The 17,283-nt window shown below is 41.0% G+C and overlaps 1 protein-coding gene across 3 annotated transcripts; it reads right to left on the bottom strand.

Annotated features, from left to right (window-relative positions):
• LOC144249694 (nephrocystin-1-like) lies at positions 1-17,276 on the bottom strand. Of its 3 annotated transcripts, XM_077791835.1 has the most exons (10): positions 17,151-17,276; positions 16,816-17,028; positions 13,590-13,663; positions 9,777-9,837; positions 8,642-8,766; positions 6,468-6,681; positions 4,924-5,025; positions 1,706-1,805; positions 345-428; positions 1-109 (listed from the first exon to the last, which is right to left on the bottom strand). In XM_077791835.1, exons 1-10 carry the CDS (start codon positions 17,274-17,276, stop codon positions 75-77), a joined length of 1,134 nt encoding a protein of 377 aa, XP_077647961.1. In that variant the 3' UTR covers positions 1-74. The 3 variants fall into 3 exon arrangements, 1 of the variants encoding a protein (XP_077647961.1); XR_013342266.1 differs by lacking the exons at positions 1-109; positions 345-428; positions 1,706-1,805; ... (1 more) ...; positions 6,468-6,681; positions 9,777-9,837 and having other exon boundaries at positions 8,683-8,766; positions 16,816-17,071; positions 17,151-17,217; XR_013342267.1 differs by lacking the exons at positions 1-109; positions 345-428; positions 1,706-1,805; ... (1 more) ...; positions 6,468-6,681; positions 9,777-9,837 and having other exon boundaries at positions 8,683-8,766; positions 17,151-17,210.
• Between the last annotated feature and the right edge of the window lie 7 nt (positions 17,277-17,283).

Below are 17,283 nucleotides of genomic sequence, written 5' to 3'. Positions count from 1 at the left end.
GCTGTGAAGAGGAGCAGAGGAAGGGAGGCTTCCTCGCTGGGACGGGATGGGCTGGTGGCACTGTGGTGCGCTGCTCACAGTGGTGGCAGGGGAAGGCAGGACAGGCAGGCTAGAGAGCAGGAAAGGGCTGGCAATTAAAGAGAATAGGGAAGGGCTGGAGCCCACAACACAGGTAAACAGATGGTCCTCTCACAGAACTGGAGTCCTTGCTTATGATCACAAGAGGGACAAGGAAAGGACGTGCTCCAAAGAGAAGTGAGACTCGGCATCTTCCTCAACTTGTTTTAGCTACCAGAGAAAAATTAGCCTCCAAGCATGGCTGCAGAGGCCGAGCGCCACCGTACCTTCCTCCAGCAGCTGGGAGAGTGTGGAAGGCCTGAAGCCTGCGGGGATAGCCCCATGCTGGTTAATACATCCACGGCGTTCATCTGCAGAGGAGAGGACAAACAAAAGTGGTCTGCTCGCTTCCATCTATGATTCCTCACCTCCCCACTGTGTCCCTTCAGCACCACAGCAAGCCCAACCCAACGGGAAAACACCACGTGCACATGTAGGGAAAGTGCTGCAACGTGACCCAATTGCTGAGAGGACGTGGCCATCACTGGATCTGCACTCTCACAAGGACTTGGGGCCCACATAGTGCTGGGCGCAGAGCTTTGTGTTTCTAGATCACTGCTTCAAGTACATTCTGACTGTAATGCTCCTGCTCCAGGCCCACCCCAACTGCACTGCCATTCAGCAGATGATACCGCTTTTGACGCCCAAGGAGCTGTCAGGTGTTTTGCGTAAGTGCACCCCCAACCACCTGCACCGAGAGCATCTCCTTGGGAGTTAGAAGAGCAGTAAAAGGTCAGGAAGATGCTAACTGAACCGTTCATGGTGATTACTCACAGGGTGGAGAATTTTCATTTTGTCGTGTCATTTTTTTTAAATGACAGGATAACAGATAGTGTCTTACCTTTCTGGGTTTTTCAGACTTTTCAAATAATAACTAAAATCTAATGCCAGCCTTTGCCAAAATGATAAATAATCTGGATAGGATCAATGAGAAAGATTGCGAGCTCTGAAATCACACCATGAATGAGATGATCTACTCTTCTTGTACAGAAGCCCTAATGAGAAATGCTGGTTGCAGCTCAGGCTTGCTAAGGCAGAAAGAGAAGCCTTCTGCCCTGCACCTTCCACACCTGAGCCTGGGTAGATCTAGGCAGTCTCAAAGAGTCTCCATCCTGGTTTGAATCTGAACTCAACCAGAACTATAGGTAATAAAACACTTAAGACATCCCAAATGTCTTAATTGCCAAAAATATTATACGACATCAAATATAAAGTATTATTAATAAGACAGCAGATACCAGCCTCTGAGATAGCTTTTTGAACAGCACTGCAGCGAGTATCAGTTCTGGGGAAATGAAAGAGCAGGTAAGTGCAGGCGCAGCCTCTGCCCCTCACCACACGAATCAGAGAACAAGTACAAACACTCAGTAGATTCTGAAGACCAAACAATCTCTAGGCGAGGCCAAGCTAGAACTAAATAAACTAAAAATAATTGCAAAACTAAAGTAGCCATGACCTTTAGGTCAACAATAATATGAAAAGCTCTCCAGGTATAAGCTGACTCCATTTCAAGAAAATCTTGCATTATTTTAATAGTAAAAATAAATAAAAAGTCGGCAGAAGCTGTTCGCTCTCCCTCACTCTGTACCTCTGATTAGCTTCGGATTCACCCTCCGTCCCCCGGGTGTCCTCCTCACTGCCCTCTTCACTTGTCGCCTGCTCCTCTTCTTTAGCACAGGGCTGGAAAACTGTTGAAACAGGAAGTGCTTTCCAACTAACACAAAAATCAACCAATAAAAATGCTACGACTTTCAGAAACTTTCAGGCACAGAGGGGAATTTATATGTGACAGGGAAAAAATTTCAACCCATGACTGATAACTACACTATGTGAAACAATGACAAAGACTAAAGTAAACAGCAAATTCATCAAAATAAATCCCAGCTAGAATTTATTCAAATGAAAAAAATTAAAAGAATTACCTTTGCTAGGAGAAAATAAATGTGGGGTAAAGCCCTTTGCAGTTATGATACCAAAGTTTAAAAAATCATAAATGGAAATACTAGCAGATTTCACTAATAAAAAATGCACGTAGCTGAAGGTCAATAAAGAAACCATTAACACCAAGTTCTAAGGGTTAACTTTATAAAAAGCTCTTATAAATCAAGAAAAAGTTTTTTAAAAAATTCACTTGAAAAATGGTCAAAGAAACTGAATTGGTTATCCACAAAGAAGAAATGCAAATGGTCGTAAATCATATGAAAGGATGCTCAGCCTCATTCGGAGTACCACAAGTACAAATAAAATCTATGAGGCTGTTTTGTTGATCACATTGGCAAAGGCTAAGAAAGACTGGTACTGGCCAGCCTCGGCAGATGCATGGGGAAATAAGCCCTCTTGACATTGGAGGCCATAATTCTGCCAAGACAAAATTGGCAAAATAAATCAAGATATAAAGGTGTAAACCCTCTGAAGCACTGACAAGCATGTAGGATTTCACCCAAGAGGAACAACCAAGAGTCTACAAAGAGGTACATGCAGACTGATCCAAACAGGCTGCAGGTGGCCACCCTCCACCTCTTCCTCTCTAGCAGAACCGGTGACTCATTGGGCCTGCTGAGATTCCATCTGGCCAGCCAGCCTCCCTTGCAGCTAGGTGTGGCCTGGGGACTAAATATGCTGGTGGTCAAGACATGGCTGAAGTTTTCTAACTTCCAGAAAACTTTTTACCTCCTTAGATAGCAGCTCATATTTCTTGATTCTTTCCTCAATTCCCTTTTGCTGCTCAGAATCATTAAAGGATTTGGCCACTGACTTAACTAAAGAGGTAACCCAGGAAGAGCTGCCTTACTTGGAGCTATGGAGTTCCAGGTGGGGCCTGAACCAGCACCAGAAAGCCATCTCCACACTCCTTCCATGCGTGGGAGAAGACGCAGCTACCTCAGGTGAGCTGCTTTGGGGAGATTTTTTGGTAACTCATAGAAGCTAATTTTAGGTTCTTTGTGGCATAATTGATGGTGATTATAGGTTGCAAACACCCTGAATAAATGTCACCATGAGCTGGAATGCTTGCTGCCTTCCAGAGGACGACCTAGACCTGTCCTGCGTGGTGCATAGCCCTTCGCCACCCGTGGCTACTGAACTCTTCACATTAGCACAGGTTGAGATGTGCTGTCCACGTAAACACACACTGGATTTTGAACCTAATATAAAACAAGTAACTCAATGTCCAAATATAGATCATGTGTTGAAACGATATTTTTGATATATTAGACAATATAAAATATTAAAAATAATTCCCCCTATTTGTTTACTTCTTAATCTGTGTAATGAAAATATATATTTGTGTCTTTTGCTGGCAAAGAATTCCTAAAACTCTTGGAATTTCCTGAATTCTTATTCATAAGAAGTTTTCTTATTCCTAAGAAGTTCAACCATTCTAGTGTGCAGGCTAGTGAGGTGCCTCTAGAGGACCCCCAGACAGCTTCAGGAAGGGATTAGAGGTTGGAACCTTCAGCTCTTCCTTCCAAACTTTAGGGAGGATGGAGGACCTAGAGATTAAATTCATCACCAATGGTCAGTGATTTAGTTAATGAGAATAAACAAACTTCCATAGAAACCCCCGGGAGGCTGGGGCTTGGGTATCTTCCAGGTGGGTGAATACACAAAGGCTTTGGGGAACAGCATGCTTAGGTCCTGCATGCCCCACCTCAACATCTTGCCCTATGCGTCTTCTTCACTGGTGTTCCTCAGTTGCATCCTTTATAATAAACTGATACATCCAAGTATAGTTGTCCCGCAGTAACCTCAAGGGATTGGTCCCAGGAATCCCCATGGATACTAAACCTAAGGATGCTCTAGTCACTTATATAAAATGATACAGTATTTGCATATGACCTGTACACATCTTCCCACATACCTTAAATCATATACAAAATACCTATGATCTCTAACACAATGTAAACGCCAAATAAATGATTATTATATTGTATAGTTTAGAAAATAATGACAAGAAAAAGAATTGTACATGTTCAATACAGATGCAACTGTTTTAAGATATTTTTGCTCTGTATCCTCAGATACAGAGGACAGACTGGAAAGTGTTCTCCCAAGTTCTCTGAGTCACCCTAGGGAATCATCAGACCCCTGCAGAAGGAGAGGAGACTTCTGAATTTTTAGCCAATCAGTCAGAAGTACAAGTGGCTGCTGGGACATGTGACTGGCATCTGAACAGAGGGCAGTCTAGTGGGACTGTGCCCTTACTGTGTGACACCTGTGCTAAATCCAGGAGTTAAGGCCAGAATCCAACTGAGTTGCTGGACACTGGCTGGTGCTAAGGAGCTGATAAGGAAAATGACACCCGTGGTATCAGAGAATAACCCCGCCCCCTGTCAGGAACTCAGTGTGGTCACTGGAAGACTCGGAATCCCGTGTGTGGGTTTTCTTATTTCCATCCCACAGAGCTCATCCAGACAGGTGTCTGCACCACGCAGCATGTGCTGTGACTCAGGACCAAGCAGGCATGGACAGTATGCTGATATCTTGGTAAGGGGGTCATGTATTTGTGGAAGTAAACACCAAGTGGACAGTGACCATGTTTTATGATAATAAATGCCTCTTAGTTGTTATAAACACCACCAGCTCACAGAGCCACCTCCTGCTGAGAATGCTCCAGGGCTCACTTTCACCGGAGCTCTTCACAGGCCCCAAGACCTCAATACACAATGTCCTCCCCACGCCCTGTCTCTGTAAAACTAAATTTAAATTTCAAGTCATTCTCTAGTCAACTGATCCAAGAATACAGCTTAATGTTTAACTGGAAATTAGATCTATCTGAAGGAGAAAGCATAAACAACAAAGACTCACCTCCAGGTAGGTTCTGGGAATCAGACCTTCGTTTCCTTTGCTGTCCTGAGCTATCCACCAACCATCAGGCTTCTTCTCAATTACAAGAAGAATTTCTTCTTTCTTAACGCAAAACAAAGTACAAATTTAAAAATAAAGCTCAATAGTCATGAGTAGCATTTCATTACTAATGCTTTAAAATATACACTGAAAAAAGGAAACATTTCCTTAATTCAATATTTATCCTAACTTTTATCAAATGCTTCCTTACTGCCATACCCCAATACCTTTGTGACTATAAATGAATCATTCCTTTGGGTTGCTCAACACACATTCAAATTCTACATGCAAATGGGGACCATTTCCACAAGCATTTATGAGGACCCGTACTTATTCTAGCAATTTGATTATTGCAGAAAATATTTTTGAATTTGTAAGTCTCTCTTTGCAAAATTTCTTCCAGGAGTATCATATAAATCCCTAAAGAAAAATGATTCTATTAAGTTAAGCCCTATTTTGAAACAAAAATAGTTTACCCAATGTTCCTACCTACCTAATCCATGTTTTCAACAATACTTGTCCATTGAAAACAATACTTGTTCATGTACGAAATATAATCCATCCTTGAAAAACAGTAATTTCCACTACTGAAGACATGTAAAAGCAAAGACTTTCTTAGAATATACATTATTATTTAGTATTGGTGGCATTTTTCTAGGAAAAGTTGAAAAAAAAAACCTATGAATTAAAATGTATTCGCTGAGTGCAGTAGCACATGCCTGTAATTTCAGTGACTTGGGAGTCTGAGGCAGGAGGACTGCAAGTTTGGGGCCAGCCTCAGCAACTTGGCGAGGTTCTAAGCAACCTAGCAAGGGGCCCTGTCTCAAAGTAAAAATAAAAAAGGGGTGGGGACGTAGCTCAGTGGTAAAGCACTCCCAAGTTCAATCCCTGGTACCAAACCAAACAAAAAACAATAAAGGTATAAGTTGTACAATATTCTTGCATATTTTACTATTAATGAGTGTCACACTTTGAAGTTAAACAAAAGATCAAGATTTATATATTCAATAAAAATTTCTTTGAATCATTTCACTAGCAGAAAATTGTCTCAAATACTTTACTTGACTGCATGGCTGAGGCTATAGCTCAGGGGTAGATCACCTGCCCGGCTAGGCCAGGTCTGATCCCTGCTCTGCATAAACAAACAAGACCCCACAACTTCATTTTTCTATCCCACCTGCCACTTATCTATGCACAGGCCTAGAATGCACATGCGCCCCTTCAAGTCTAAGCCAACAGGAAGAAGTGTGATAGTGCTCCCCCTACCTCAGCTAGAACACTGCCTAACCCACCTGAATAACTTGGTACATATGACATTCAGAAACTAATTATAAAATTTTACCCCTTGTTAAGATTTATCAACACTAAAGCCACATCTTTAGAACAGGTAACTTTAATAATAGACTCTCACATAACTACTGCTTGTAAATCATAATTCCTTATTTAAACAGACTGAGCCTTTAGAAACATTCTCCTTACACTAGGTCCCCGTCTTCTCTACTTACCTTAAATGTAAGGTCCCCAACTTGCTGAGCAGTAAAATCTCCAAGAGCAATGTATTTTCTACTTGTTTGTTTAGGAGATTCATTTTCTTGTTCCTCTTCCTCTTCTGATTCTTCTTCCTCTCCACCACTTTCTTCCATTTCGTCATCATCTTCATCTTCTTCATCTTCCTCAGAAGAATCCTCATCTTCCTCTTTGTCAGTAAGCACATCAGTTCTACAAAAAGCATTTGTATGAGGAGATCTCTTGAAAAAACATGCGAGTAAAACCCAGTTGGAGCAGAACCTCTGTACCTTGAAGAACTGTTCCATTTTTGGAGCTGGCCAAAAAAAAAAAAAAGCAATGAAAGGAAAGTACAACTAATGGTTCCCATAACCGTGCTGAGCACACGTGACCTGAAGGACTGAGGGTGGACAAGGAGCCGGATGATATGAGCGAGGCCTGTGCTACAAGAGCACCCCACCCACGGCCTGGGTCCCCCATTCAGGACACGCTGCTTGAGTACTCTCACACAGTGCTTGAAACACAAGTGGGGGTTTTGATTCTGGCTCTCTCTCTTCCATGGGTGACCTTCTTGTAAGCTCTCCCTTTCTCATAAATAAAGCTGAGATAACAACAGAACCTGACTCCTAAGGCTGTCATGAGGATCAGGTGAGTGACAATCCGTAAAGTGTTTAGAACAATGTCTGCCTGCAGTGAGCTTCCCATCAGAGCCAGTTAGGATGCGGGCTGAGGCGGTGGCTCAGTGGTAGAGCTCTTGAATGTATACTTGGAGTATCTGGATATACCTAGAGCCATTTATCTTCATCACTATTGTATTTCTTTCCTCTTAATCAGTGTTGCTAAGAATTTATCAATTTGATTAATATTTACAGAAAAGTCAATGTTTGGCTTTGCTGATTGCACCTACTGTTTATCTGTTGATGTCACTCTTTTCTGTTCCCGTTGTATTTTTTCCTTTCCCTTGGGCTTACCTTGTTCTTTTTCTGGCTTCTTAAGTTAACAGCTTCAATAATTGATTTTTGGTATCTTTTAAAATTATTCATTGAAGCTATGAATTCCTTTCTAAGCACTACTTTGGCTGCAACCCATGAGTCATACATACTTTTTAAAATATTTTTTTAGTTGTAGTTGGACATAATAAATAAAGGTATTATGTGGTGCTGAGGCTCAAACCCAGCGTCTCACACGTGCTAGGCAAGCACTCTATCACTGAGCCACAACCCAGCCCCAGAGTCATACATTTTTATCATTTGAAATATTTTCCAATTTCCAGTGCAACACTTTCTTGAATTAATGGGTCACACAGATAAAGTATGTAACTTAATTTGCAGACTTTTAATGATATCTAGTTATTTTTCTGTCACTGAGCTTTAATATAATTCTAAGAGATCAAAAAATATATACAATTTCAATTTTTGAAATTTATTGAAAATTGCTCTCTGGTCCTATATGGCTCATTTTGGCTAATGTGATATGTTCACTTCAAAAGAATGTATATTATTTATTTGCACAGATTTTATAATTGTTTGTGGTGGAAAAGTTAAGTAAAATATCAGCTATTCTGACGTTCTTAATGCTAGAATTCAGTGAAAATTCTAGAATCTTCGAGTCAATATTCTTAGCATTTTTCCTACAGTGTAAAAAGCTGGGGAACAGCATTTGAAGGGTCTAAATAATTGATATTTTGTTGCTCCTTACAAATTGGGTTTGTTTATACCTACAAGTCTTTTGTAATTTGTAAGAGAGATTATTAACATTCTCTCCAGCAGAAAAACAATTATGTGTCTACTTCAAATTTTTAAAAAACATTTATAAGAAAGGAGACCCTGTCAGTAGACACTGCAAGTCATTTTCCTTACCCATCAACACTGACACTCAGGGCATCATCCTAGTTATTTAACACTTGTTTATGTAGCTTCTCGCACCTCTGTTTTGCTTTCCCAACTACATCTTGAGTAATCTGAGGGCAAAGACTAGGACGTGCACATCCTTACATCTCTCTTGGGATTTTACATGTCCTATCATGTACAATAAAACTGCTCATTATTCAGACCATTGTGGTCATTTCTTCATATCTATGCTGTTATAGCATATATTTATTTCAGAATCAAATGTAAAAATGATAGCAACATAATATCTGAAAGAAAAGAATGAAGGCAAGAAGATGGCATACTCAGTTCTATGTTCTCTGCTTGTGGTCACAGCAAGCGCCTGCAGCTGTTGAGTGAGCTTGTCCAGAAAATTCTGCTCCTCCTCCTTTCTCTGATTATAGTTCCCGACAGGTGCAGACTCATCCACCTAGGAGAGAATATTTCATTGAAAAATGAATTTTAGTTTCCTAATTACATTCATTTAAAAAAAATAACAATAAAAACCACAGTAAGTGCTGTAGGACAAAATAAAGACTAGTGTGAGATTATACTTACCTTAGGGAAATACATCAGAGTTAAAAGAAATGTAGTTAAGTAATTGAGTTGGAATGCAAGCCAAATGAAAACACAAAACCACATGGTTTTGTTTTTGTTTTGTTTCTTGCTGAGCACTGCAGACACTCTAGAGTCAAGTAGGGGACAGGGTCTGACAGGATATTGGCTCCAGAGTCAGAAAGGAGAGGGCTGGTCCCAGGTTCTGCCGCTTACTGACAGAGACATTGTTTCTTCACCTTTGAAGGCTGTTTTCCCATCTGTGAAATGGGTTAACTAGGTTTTCAAACTTGGGGTGAGCCTGCCTCCTGCGTTGAAAAGTTCTGTGTCACTGCAGAAATGCAGAAGAGACTCTCAGATGCAGTAACAAGGATTCAGACACAGGCAGGGGACACTTTCAGGTGACTTCCACTGGCTCCATGAGCCTCTAGCCCTAGACACGTAGATGAAACTCAGGCCCATACAAAAAAAAAAAAAAAAGTCCTGAAGGGATGGCCAAGGGTACAGCTTGCTCCTCCAATCTGGCAGTCATTGCTGTGAGAGCCACCACCGAGACCAGACTTCCTTCCACTCACCCGGGGCTAGACTCTACCCACAGTGGGAATAAAATCAAAATGGCTCTAAACTGCCCCTCATCTAAGTTATACAATGCACACATTTGAAAGGCAGTGTCTGGGTTTCTGGGTCCTTAATGCTGAAGAGCTCAGCAGGGCTGGAGGTTCTCTTCTGCTCTGAAGCACACCTGGGAGACCATGCCCCCACTCAGCACCTCTGGGTTGGGCTTTATTTCTAATGCAAACCCAGGAACTTACCGACTCCAATTCATTCCTCTTAGTGAAAATATTTATAGAAAAAGTTTTTTTTCTAATATGATTCACATAATACTTTTCTTAGCTTTTGAAGAACATTTTTATTCTCATCTGTTGCCTGTTTTAACTGGATACATCTAAATTTTAAAAAAGAAAGAAAATATAATGATTTTTCTGTTGTCACAATTAGAAAGCTATTTAAAAAAATCATTCAATCACTAAGCAGGCAAGGCCATTGGCTACTGTTAAGAATAATGTTTAAAAATCCACATGTAAAAACCTTTGTACCCACTGCTTTAGATGATCCAAGGGTGCTCCAAGGCCCTGGGCAGGAAAACCAGTCTCAGAAATGTCAGGGACCTGGGGCCTCAGTCTTCTGAGTCTAAAATGAGGAGGGGCTCTAGGTTCTAAAACGCCTCCCCAGCTCTACAGTTCCCAAGGCCAAGGAACTGGACATGAGACACAACTGACCCCCACCACAGCTGTGTAAGTCTCCCAACAAGCCCGACTCCAGGCAGAGAAAATAAGGTTCTAAAAAGAACCACAGTGGGTCCCTGGGAGGGCAGCAGGCAGGGCAGGTGGGCACTCGGACTCCGAGTGGGCACTCGGACTAGTGGCAGTGGCAGTGGCTGCCTCTTCCTGCCACTGCCACTGCCACTACACACCCCTTTTGAACAGGTTCTCGGGACAGGTTCAATGCTTTGGGCATTGAAGGTCTGTCTAGGATGCACATGGGTGCACGTTTAGGGAAATCAATCTTAAAGCCATCAGGGGTCTTTGTATTACTAGGGGAAAGAGCAAAGATTCTCATTAAGTTTACATTTAGTTAAGGCTCTTTTGTAATAAATGTAGTAACTTTTTAAAGTTTATTAACAGAAATCCTGAGCCTGTTAGCTCTCTTCTCTTATCTCACCTTCTGTTTTCCCACTGAACCAGAAAATTCTTCTTAAAATATAATAATAATAATAATAATAATAATAATAATAAATGATTTGGGGAGAATCATAATTACTAAAGAACTTTCCAGCACACCTATTCCTGCACTGAAGGCTCCTCAGACTAAAGGCTGGTTCCTGACCCCATGATGAGCCCTGTCCACCTGCAAAGAACTTGATTTGCATTCAGCATATGGTGCTAACAGGAAAGACACCAAGATATGCCACGTTGGAAGAACCAGAGAAAGGGCTCTAGAATAACCAACCCAGAATCACATTCTCAAATAAAAATGAATAGCAAAGGGCCACCAGACTAAATAAAGAAAACCAGCAACATAAGGATAAAATGTAAAATTAATAAATAAATAAATAGGAATCCGAGCACCAAGGAAGCAAGACAATTCAAAGAACAGAAGAAAACTTAAAAACAAACCTAAGCATGGAAGGAGAAAATCTGAAAGCAGAAATATGATACTATAAAAAAAAAGATTCAAAACAAGAAAAAACACTAGTAAATGAACAACATGATCAGTAAAATAAAACATTCATAGAAGTTATACAAATTTTTGTTAATGTTTTATTTGGAATGTCTGATGGACTTAATTGTGGCTGCTATACAAAATACTGTCAGTATTTGTTACTCAATCCTCAATTACAATTCCATTTAGGAGGAAAAAAAAAAGTCAAGAGAATCTCCCAGGCGTAAGAAAAAGACAAGCAACAAAAGTATTCATGAGAGGTTTAGAAACCTAGACAATCTATCCAAGATATTCAATACCCGACTCAAAGATGTTTCAGAAAAAATAGATAAATGGAAGTAATGAAGTGATCTTTAGTAAAATAAAATTTCCCAGAGCTCATGAGAAATATATGAGTTTTCAAAGTGAAACTATCCACTTGGTGCTAAACAGATAAAAACAATGCCAAAATATATTGTGCTAAAATTTCAAAACACCAAGGCTGAAAAGTCAACAGGCTAATTATTAAGGAACGATAATTGGACTTACCAGCATCACTGCATGCAAAGAAAACTGAACAATGCCTTCAAAAGTTTTAGTAGCAATTATTTTAAATTCTATAACCAGCTAACTATTAATCAAACATAAGGGCAAAATGACATTTTCAGACTTGCAAACATCAGTGTGAATTTTTAAGGGACTGTGAAGGGATCATTTTATTCACAAGCTAACTATGGCTTAAAATTACTTATTATTGCCAGGCGGGGTGTCACACATCTACAATCCCAGCAACTCTAGAGGCTGAGGAGGAGGACTGAAAGTCTGAGGCCAGCCAGGGTAACTTAACAAGACCTTGTCTCAGAAGAAAAAAATAAAAAGGAAGAGGGATGTAACCATGTGGCAAAGGGGCCTGGGTTCAATCTCTTCTCCCCAGAAACACTTAATATTTTTTATTTTGAGAGAGAGAGAGAGAGAGAGAATGAATTTTTAATATTTATTTTTTAGTTTTCGGTGGACACAACATCTTTATTTTATTTTTATGTGGTGCTGAGGATCGAACCCAGCGCACAGCGCATGCCAGGCGAGCACGCTACCGCTTGAGCCACATCCCCAGCCCTAACGCTTAATATTTTTTAAAAGAAAATTCAAAACTTAGCTTTCCCCAAGGCTTCAAATATAGTCTGTATATATTATTTTGTTTTTAAATCTAGCAAAGCAAGCACAATTACCTTTATTATTTTCTTCACTATTATTAATTAACTTAATTTGAAATAATTCCTTAAACAATCAATCCTGCCAATAATGGTAAATTAAATTCCGTTTGACATTTTAAAAATTATTTATATTTTACTTTGCCTTGAGGCACTTTGAATTCCTGGCTAAATTAAAACTTTTCCAAATACTTCTAATAAATAATTTAAATGAATAGAATGAATCTCATGCTCTTTTCTTTTCTTCCCCATGGTCTTATTACTTAAGTATTTACTATTTATCTCCTGGTGCCCCTTCTCATGTTCTTCTGAATGCTATAAACTCTTCAAATACCCCCAAATATGCAGATTTACTTAATGATGTTCTGAACTTAATGCAAAAGTGTTAGCAGTCTAGTTCAGTTTAGTTCGTTATGTCTATTTAATGTTAAAATTTCCCAGGGATTAAAACCAGAAACTACTTACTCATATAGAGAACACAGTATCTTTTCAAGAAAATTAAAGGTCATTATCCCAAGCAAAGACAAATTGCTTCTAGCAAGATTTCTGATCATTTCTGGGCTAGGGTAATTCTGCGTGAGCCACCACAGTGCATTCTGAGCAGATTTTAGTTGCTGCACAATAGCAACAAGCCCACAACCACTAGGTGTAGCTGGTTCCTTCTAGACCTTCATGACATCACCCTGCAATCCTTCCATTTGGTTGTAATGGACTAAACCCTGCACCTCTGAGATTCTCAAGTGCCCTCCCTTGCTTCAAGGAATTCTGCATTTCTTAGCCACCTTAAAACATTTTCATAGGCTCCCAACTTCAGTGTCTTAAAGCCAAGTAATGCTAGATGCATTAACTAACTGCTGTGAGCCTTGATTTTCTTATTTATGTTAATAAGTACCTTATGGTATTATTGAAAAAATTTAAGAAAAAGTTTGTGGAGTACAGACTATAATGCCCGGCACATACAGGGTATAAAATAAATGAAGGGTGCTTCTTTTTAATATTTACTATTCTTTATTTGATCTTATCATTTCAAATTAAGACCAGGTAGATATAGATAATGATAGGAAATATTTAAAAGTACATTTTAGAAAATCTTATTCACTGTTACCTCAATATCATCTACCATTATTATTTTGTCTTTCGGGTGAAACATAGATAAATAAAAAGAAAAAGCAAGAAAGGAAGGGAAAGAGGGCAAGAAAGTCTCAAACAACTTCTGTGCCTTAAATCCAACTCGTTGAGATACAAGCTTAGTCCCAAGAAAACCCAATAATTGAGCATACTTTACCTTTGGTAAATATCTCGACTTTTATAAGATTCTAGAGCTTCTTTCAATCGGCTCTCAGAAAGCAGACTATCAACCTATGGAAAACGGAGACAGTTTAAAACATCATATTAAATTATGATTCTTATATTTCAGTTATGTCTATTGTCTTAGGAAATAAAAATTTACTTTTCTCCCCTTATGAAATAAACACTTTTAGGCATACAATAAAGTCGAAAGAATTTTAGAGCAAATACCTATATGCCACTACCTCGATTCTACTGTTCACATTTTACCCTACTTATTTGGTCTTTCTATCCATCAACCCACTTTATTTTTAAGCATTTTGAAGTCAACCGCAGTCACCAATACACTGCCCCCTAAATAATGTGCTATAGGTACCACTAAGAGAGCTGAATATTTGATGTAAAACATACAAAGACATGCACAAACCTAAAAGGTATATCTGCTGCATTTTGACAAACGTGTGTTTACAACTGAAACCTCATAGAAGAACTACAATGTCCTTTCTAGTAAATTCCATCCCATTCCTCCTGAGACAACCTTATCTTAATTTTTTTCCACCCTAAATTTTGCCTGCTCTTGAACTTTTATATAAATGAACTTGTACAGTATGAACTCTTATCTACATGAACCATGTAATGTTATGCTTCCACACTGTTGTATCATAAGTTTATTCCTTATTACCAAATAGTATTCATTGCATCGAATGTTACATGACTTTGTCCTGACTTCCTGTGTTACTAAAGACTACTTGCATCTTTGTCAATGTACCCCTCCAAAAAGGCACACCTTTCTTTGGTTTCTTTTCTGCAGATTATGTGGAAAAGATAAAGTAGATAAAAAAGTAAATTCCACTAGCTTCTTCTCTGTCCTTATTATTTGGCATCCACCTGAGTTATTTACAAAATTCATACACTCAGTGACCCAAATAGGAAGCTGATTCCTTGCCCCATGGATACCATGCTAGAAATTTATTCCACTTTCTTTTTTTTTTTTTTAAGAGAGAGAGAGAGAGAGAGAGAGAGAGAGAGAGAAATTTTAATATTTATTTTTTAGTTTTCGGTGGACACAACGTCTTTATTTTATTTTTATGTGGTGCTGAGGATCGAACCCAGCGCACAGCGCATGCCAGGTGAGCACATTAGCGCTTGAGCCACATCCCCAGCCCCGTCCACTTTCTTTTCAGGTCTCTTTTGTGGATACAAGAAAGAATGAGCTAATACTATTAAAACGTCCTTTCCAGATATTCAAGGTATCAAGTGGTTCCTGAATCAATTTGTCCCCAAGTTGAATAATTTTGTAATCATCTTTTATTTTTGCTTTACTAACTGCTTTTATAGTTTACTTTTGAAAAATTTCCTTGTTCTCTTATTAATGTCCCACTAAATTTAAAATTAAGTGCAGAACCACAGTAAGTTACCGGTAAGTAAGTCAATACTCCATCAAGTTATTTTTTTCATTTCTACCAGGAGACAATTTTGCTTTTGCTGTACCACTGTGATTCCAATACAAAGTCACTTAAATATTTATGTGCCAAATTGTTTGGTACATTTTAAAATTTATTTTTTAAAATTCTTTTTAGGTACCATGGATTGAACTCAGGGGCACATGACCCCAGCCCTATTTTGTATTTTATTTAGAGACAGTCTCAATGAGTTGTACAGCACCTCATTTTTGCTGAGGCTGGCTTTGAATTCACCATCCTCCTGCCTCAGCCTCCAGAGATGCTGGGATTACAGGCCTGCATCACCGTGCCTGGCTTATTTTTAACTGATATAAAATAATTTTATTTAGAGTAAAAATCTTGGCAATAGAACCTTTTTACAAAATAAAATTAGCAAACTGATAAAGAATCTAAAAAAAAAAATGAACCTATTAATTGCTATTTACTTTTTTTTGCTCGCAAGGTAATAGACCTGGGATGAAATGGCACACACCTATAATCCCAGCTACTATGGAGGCTAAGGCAGGAGGATCACAAGTTCAAGGCCAGCCTCAACAATTTAGCCAGACTCTGTGTCACAATAAAAAATAAAAAGGGCTAGGGATGTGGCTCAGTGGTGGAGCACTTACATGCCTAGCATGCACAAGGCCCCAGACTTATCCCCAGTACCACAAAAACAAATAAATAATAAAAGAGCTGGGATGTGGCTCACTGATAGGGCACACCTGGGTTCAATCTCAGTACTGGGGGAAAAAAAAAAAGGCATAGGCACTCGGTGTACTTAAAAATGAGAAAAAACACTACTCCCAGCATTCCACCACAGAGATACCATTTCAGCATGTTTTCTTTTATATCTTTTTCATGTACTATATATAGAAAAACGTCATTAAGATACCTTTTATTCCGTTTTGTTTTTGTTAACTTGTCATTTGATCACAAATATTTTCCCTAACACATTAAGATTTAACAAAAGTTTAATAATAGTATTATTATATCCCATCAAAAGTTATTCACTCCCCTATTACTTCTCATTAAAGTGTATCATTTTTTCTATTAAGCAACAATGAGACCAGTACTTTTACTATCTTTCAATCTCTGTCCCAACGTTTGGTTATTACATAGGGCAGGTTTCTAGAACTCCACTACCCAGCCTGGGCTCATGCACATGGGCTATACCTTGTCACAGTGCTTTCCAGAAAGCTGAACCTGACACCCTGGAGCAGCCAGTCTAGGTGCCAGGCCGGCCACGCCTTCCCCAAGACTGAGAGTGGCCATTTTCACAGTCTTTGGGAGAGTTCATCTCCTTTGCCACTGGTTTATCTTTGAAGCTAATTTTCATGCTGACATCACTTGTGTGTCCTCTAGTTAACGTCCCTGCTCGCCCTCCAGGTCCTGCAGTCCTGACACAGTAGGACTCTTCCTGAGGCTTGGGCCCCAAGAGCGGTGGCTCCAGGGACAGGGACCCCGGAGAGCGCGGGGCGGGCGCGGGTAGGGCAGCTCCAGCGCAGCCCTGGGCTGCAGACCCGGCGGCTGGGGGCCGTCAGGGCGGGGGACGCGGTCTATCGTGGACGGTCGGGAGGTTCCTTGGCTGGCCCGGCCCGGGGCAGCGTGGGCTGGAAAGGGGTTTAGCGCGGGCTGGAGCGGGGTTTGGCGCGGAGAGGTCGCGGGTGCGGAGCGTTTGGGTCGGACCCCGGCTCCCAGGGAGTGGGGTCGCTGGGAGGAAAGCGCCGCGGCGCCCCGCGCCCCCTCGCCCACCCCGGGGGGCGCGCGGCCCCACCGTACCTGCTGCTTCAGGCCAGGTCCAGCTTCTTCTGCGTCTTCGCCAGCTTGTCCTGCAGCCTCTGCTTCCTCCAGTCCAGGTTGCGCCTCCTTAACCGGTTCGCCTGCCAGCCGACGAGCACTCCGGAGGCGAAAGCCACCAGCACCGACACCTGCAGCCTCCTCTCCAACACGTCCGCCATGGCGGCCGCCCGGCGTACAGCACGGCCTACGGCGCTGCGCGAGGGTCAAGCATCGCCGCACAGTTCACAGCGGACACCTGGCGAAGAGCCCGCAGAGCAGTTGCTTGCGCCCCGCGCCCCCTCGCCCACCCCGGGGTGCGCCCTGCCCCACCGTACCTGCTGCTTCAGCTCCTGACTGAGACGCCGCACCGCCTGCAGCGGATCCCGCGGCCCACGCGGCAGCATCTCCTCGGCCACGCCTCCGCGGGCGGGAGGGCGAGGAAGCCGGGCGCGCGCGCGCATCGCCAGG

This window comes from Urocitellus parryii, chromosome 12 (genome assembly GCF_045843805.1).
Source record: "Urocitellus parryii isolate mUroPar1 chromosome 12, mUroPar1.hap1, whole genome shotgun sequence".
Lineage (NCBI taxonomy): Eukaryota > Metazoa > Chordata > Mammalia > Rodentia > Sciuridae > Urocitellus > Urocitellus parryii.
The sequence above is the reverse complement of the archived record's forward strand: the minus strand, read 5'-3'. Positions and strand labels throughout refer to the sequence as shown.

Coding starts and splice junctions, on each gene's coding strand:
- LOC144249694 (XM_077791835.1), bottom strand. CDS start 17,276: ATGCGCGCGCGCGCCCGGCTTCCTCGCCCTCCCGCCCGCGGAGGCGTG. Junction 13,664..16,815: donor GACCTGGCCTGAAGCAGCAG/GTACGGTGGGGC, acceptor CGTTTTCCATAG/GTTGATAGTCTGCTTTCTGA. Junction 1,806..4,923: donor TTCCCAGAACCTACCTGGAG/GTGAGTCTTTGT, acceptor CTGTTTCAACAG/TTTTCCAGCCCTGTGCTAAA.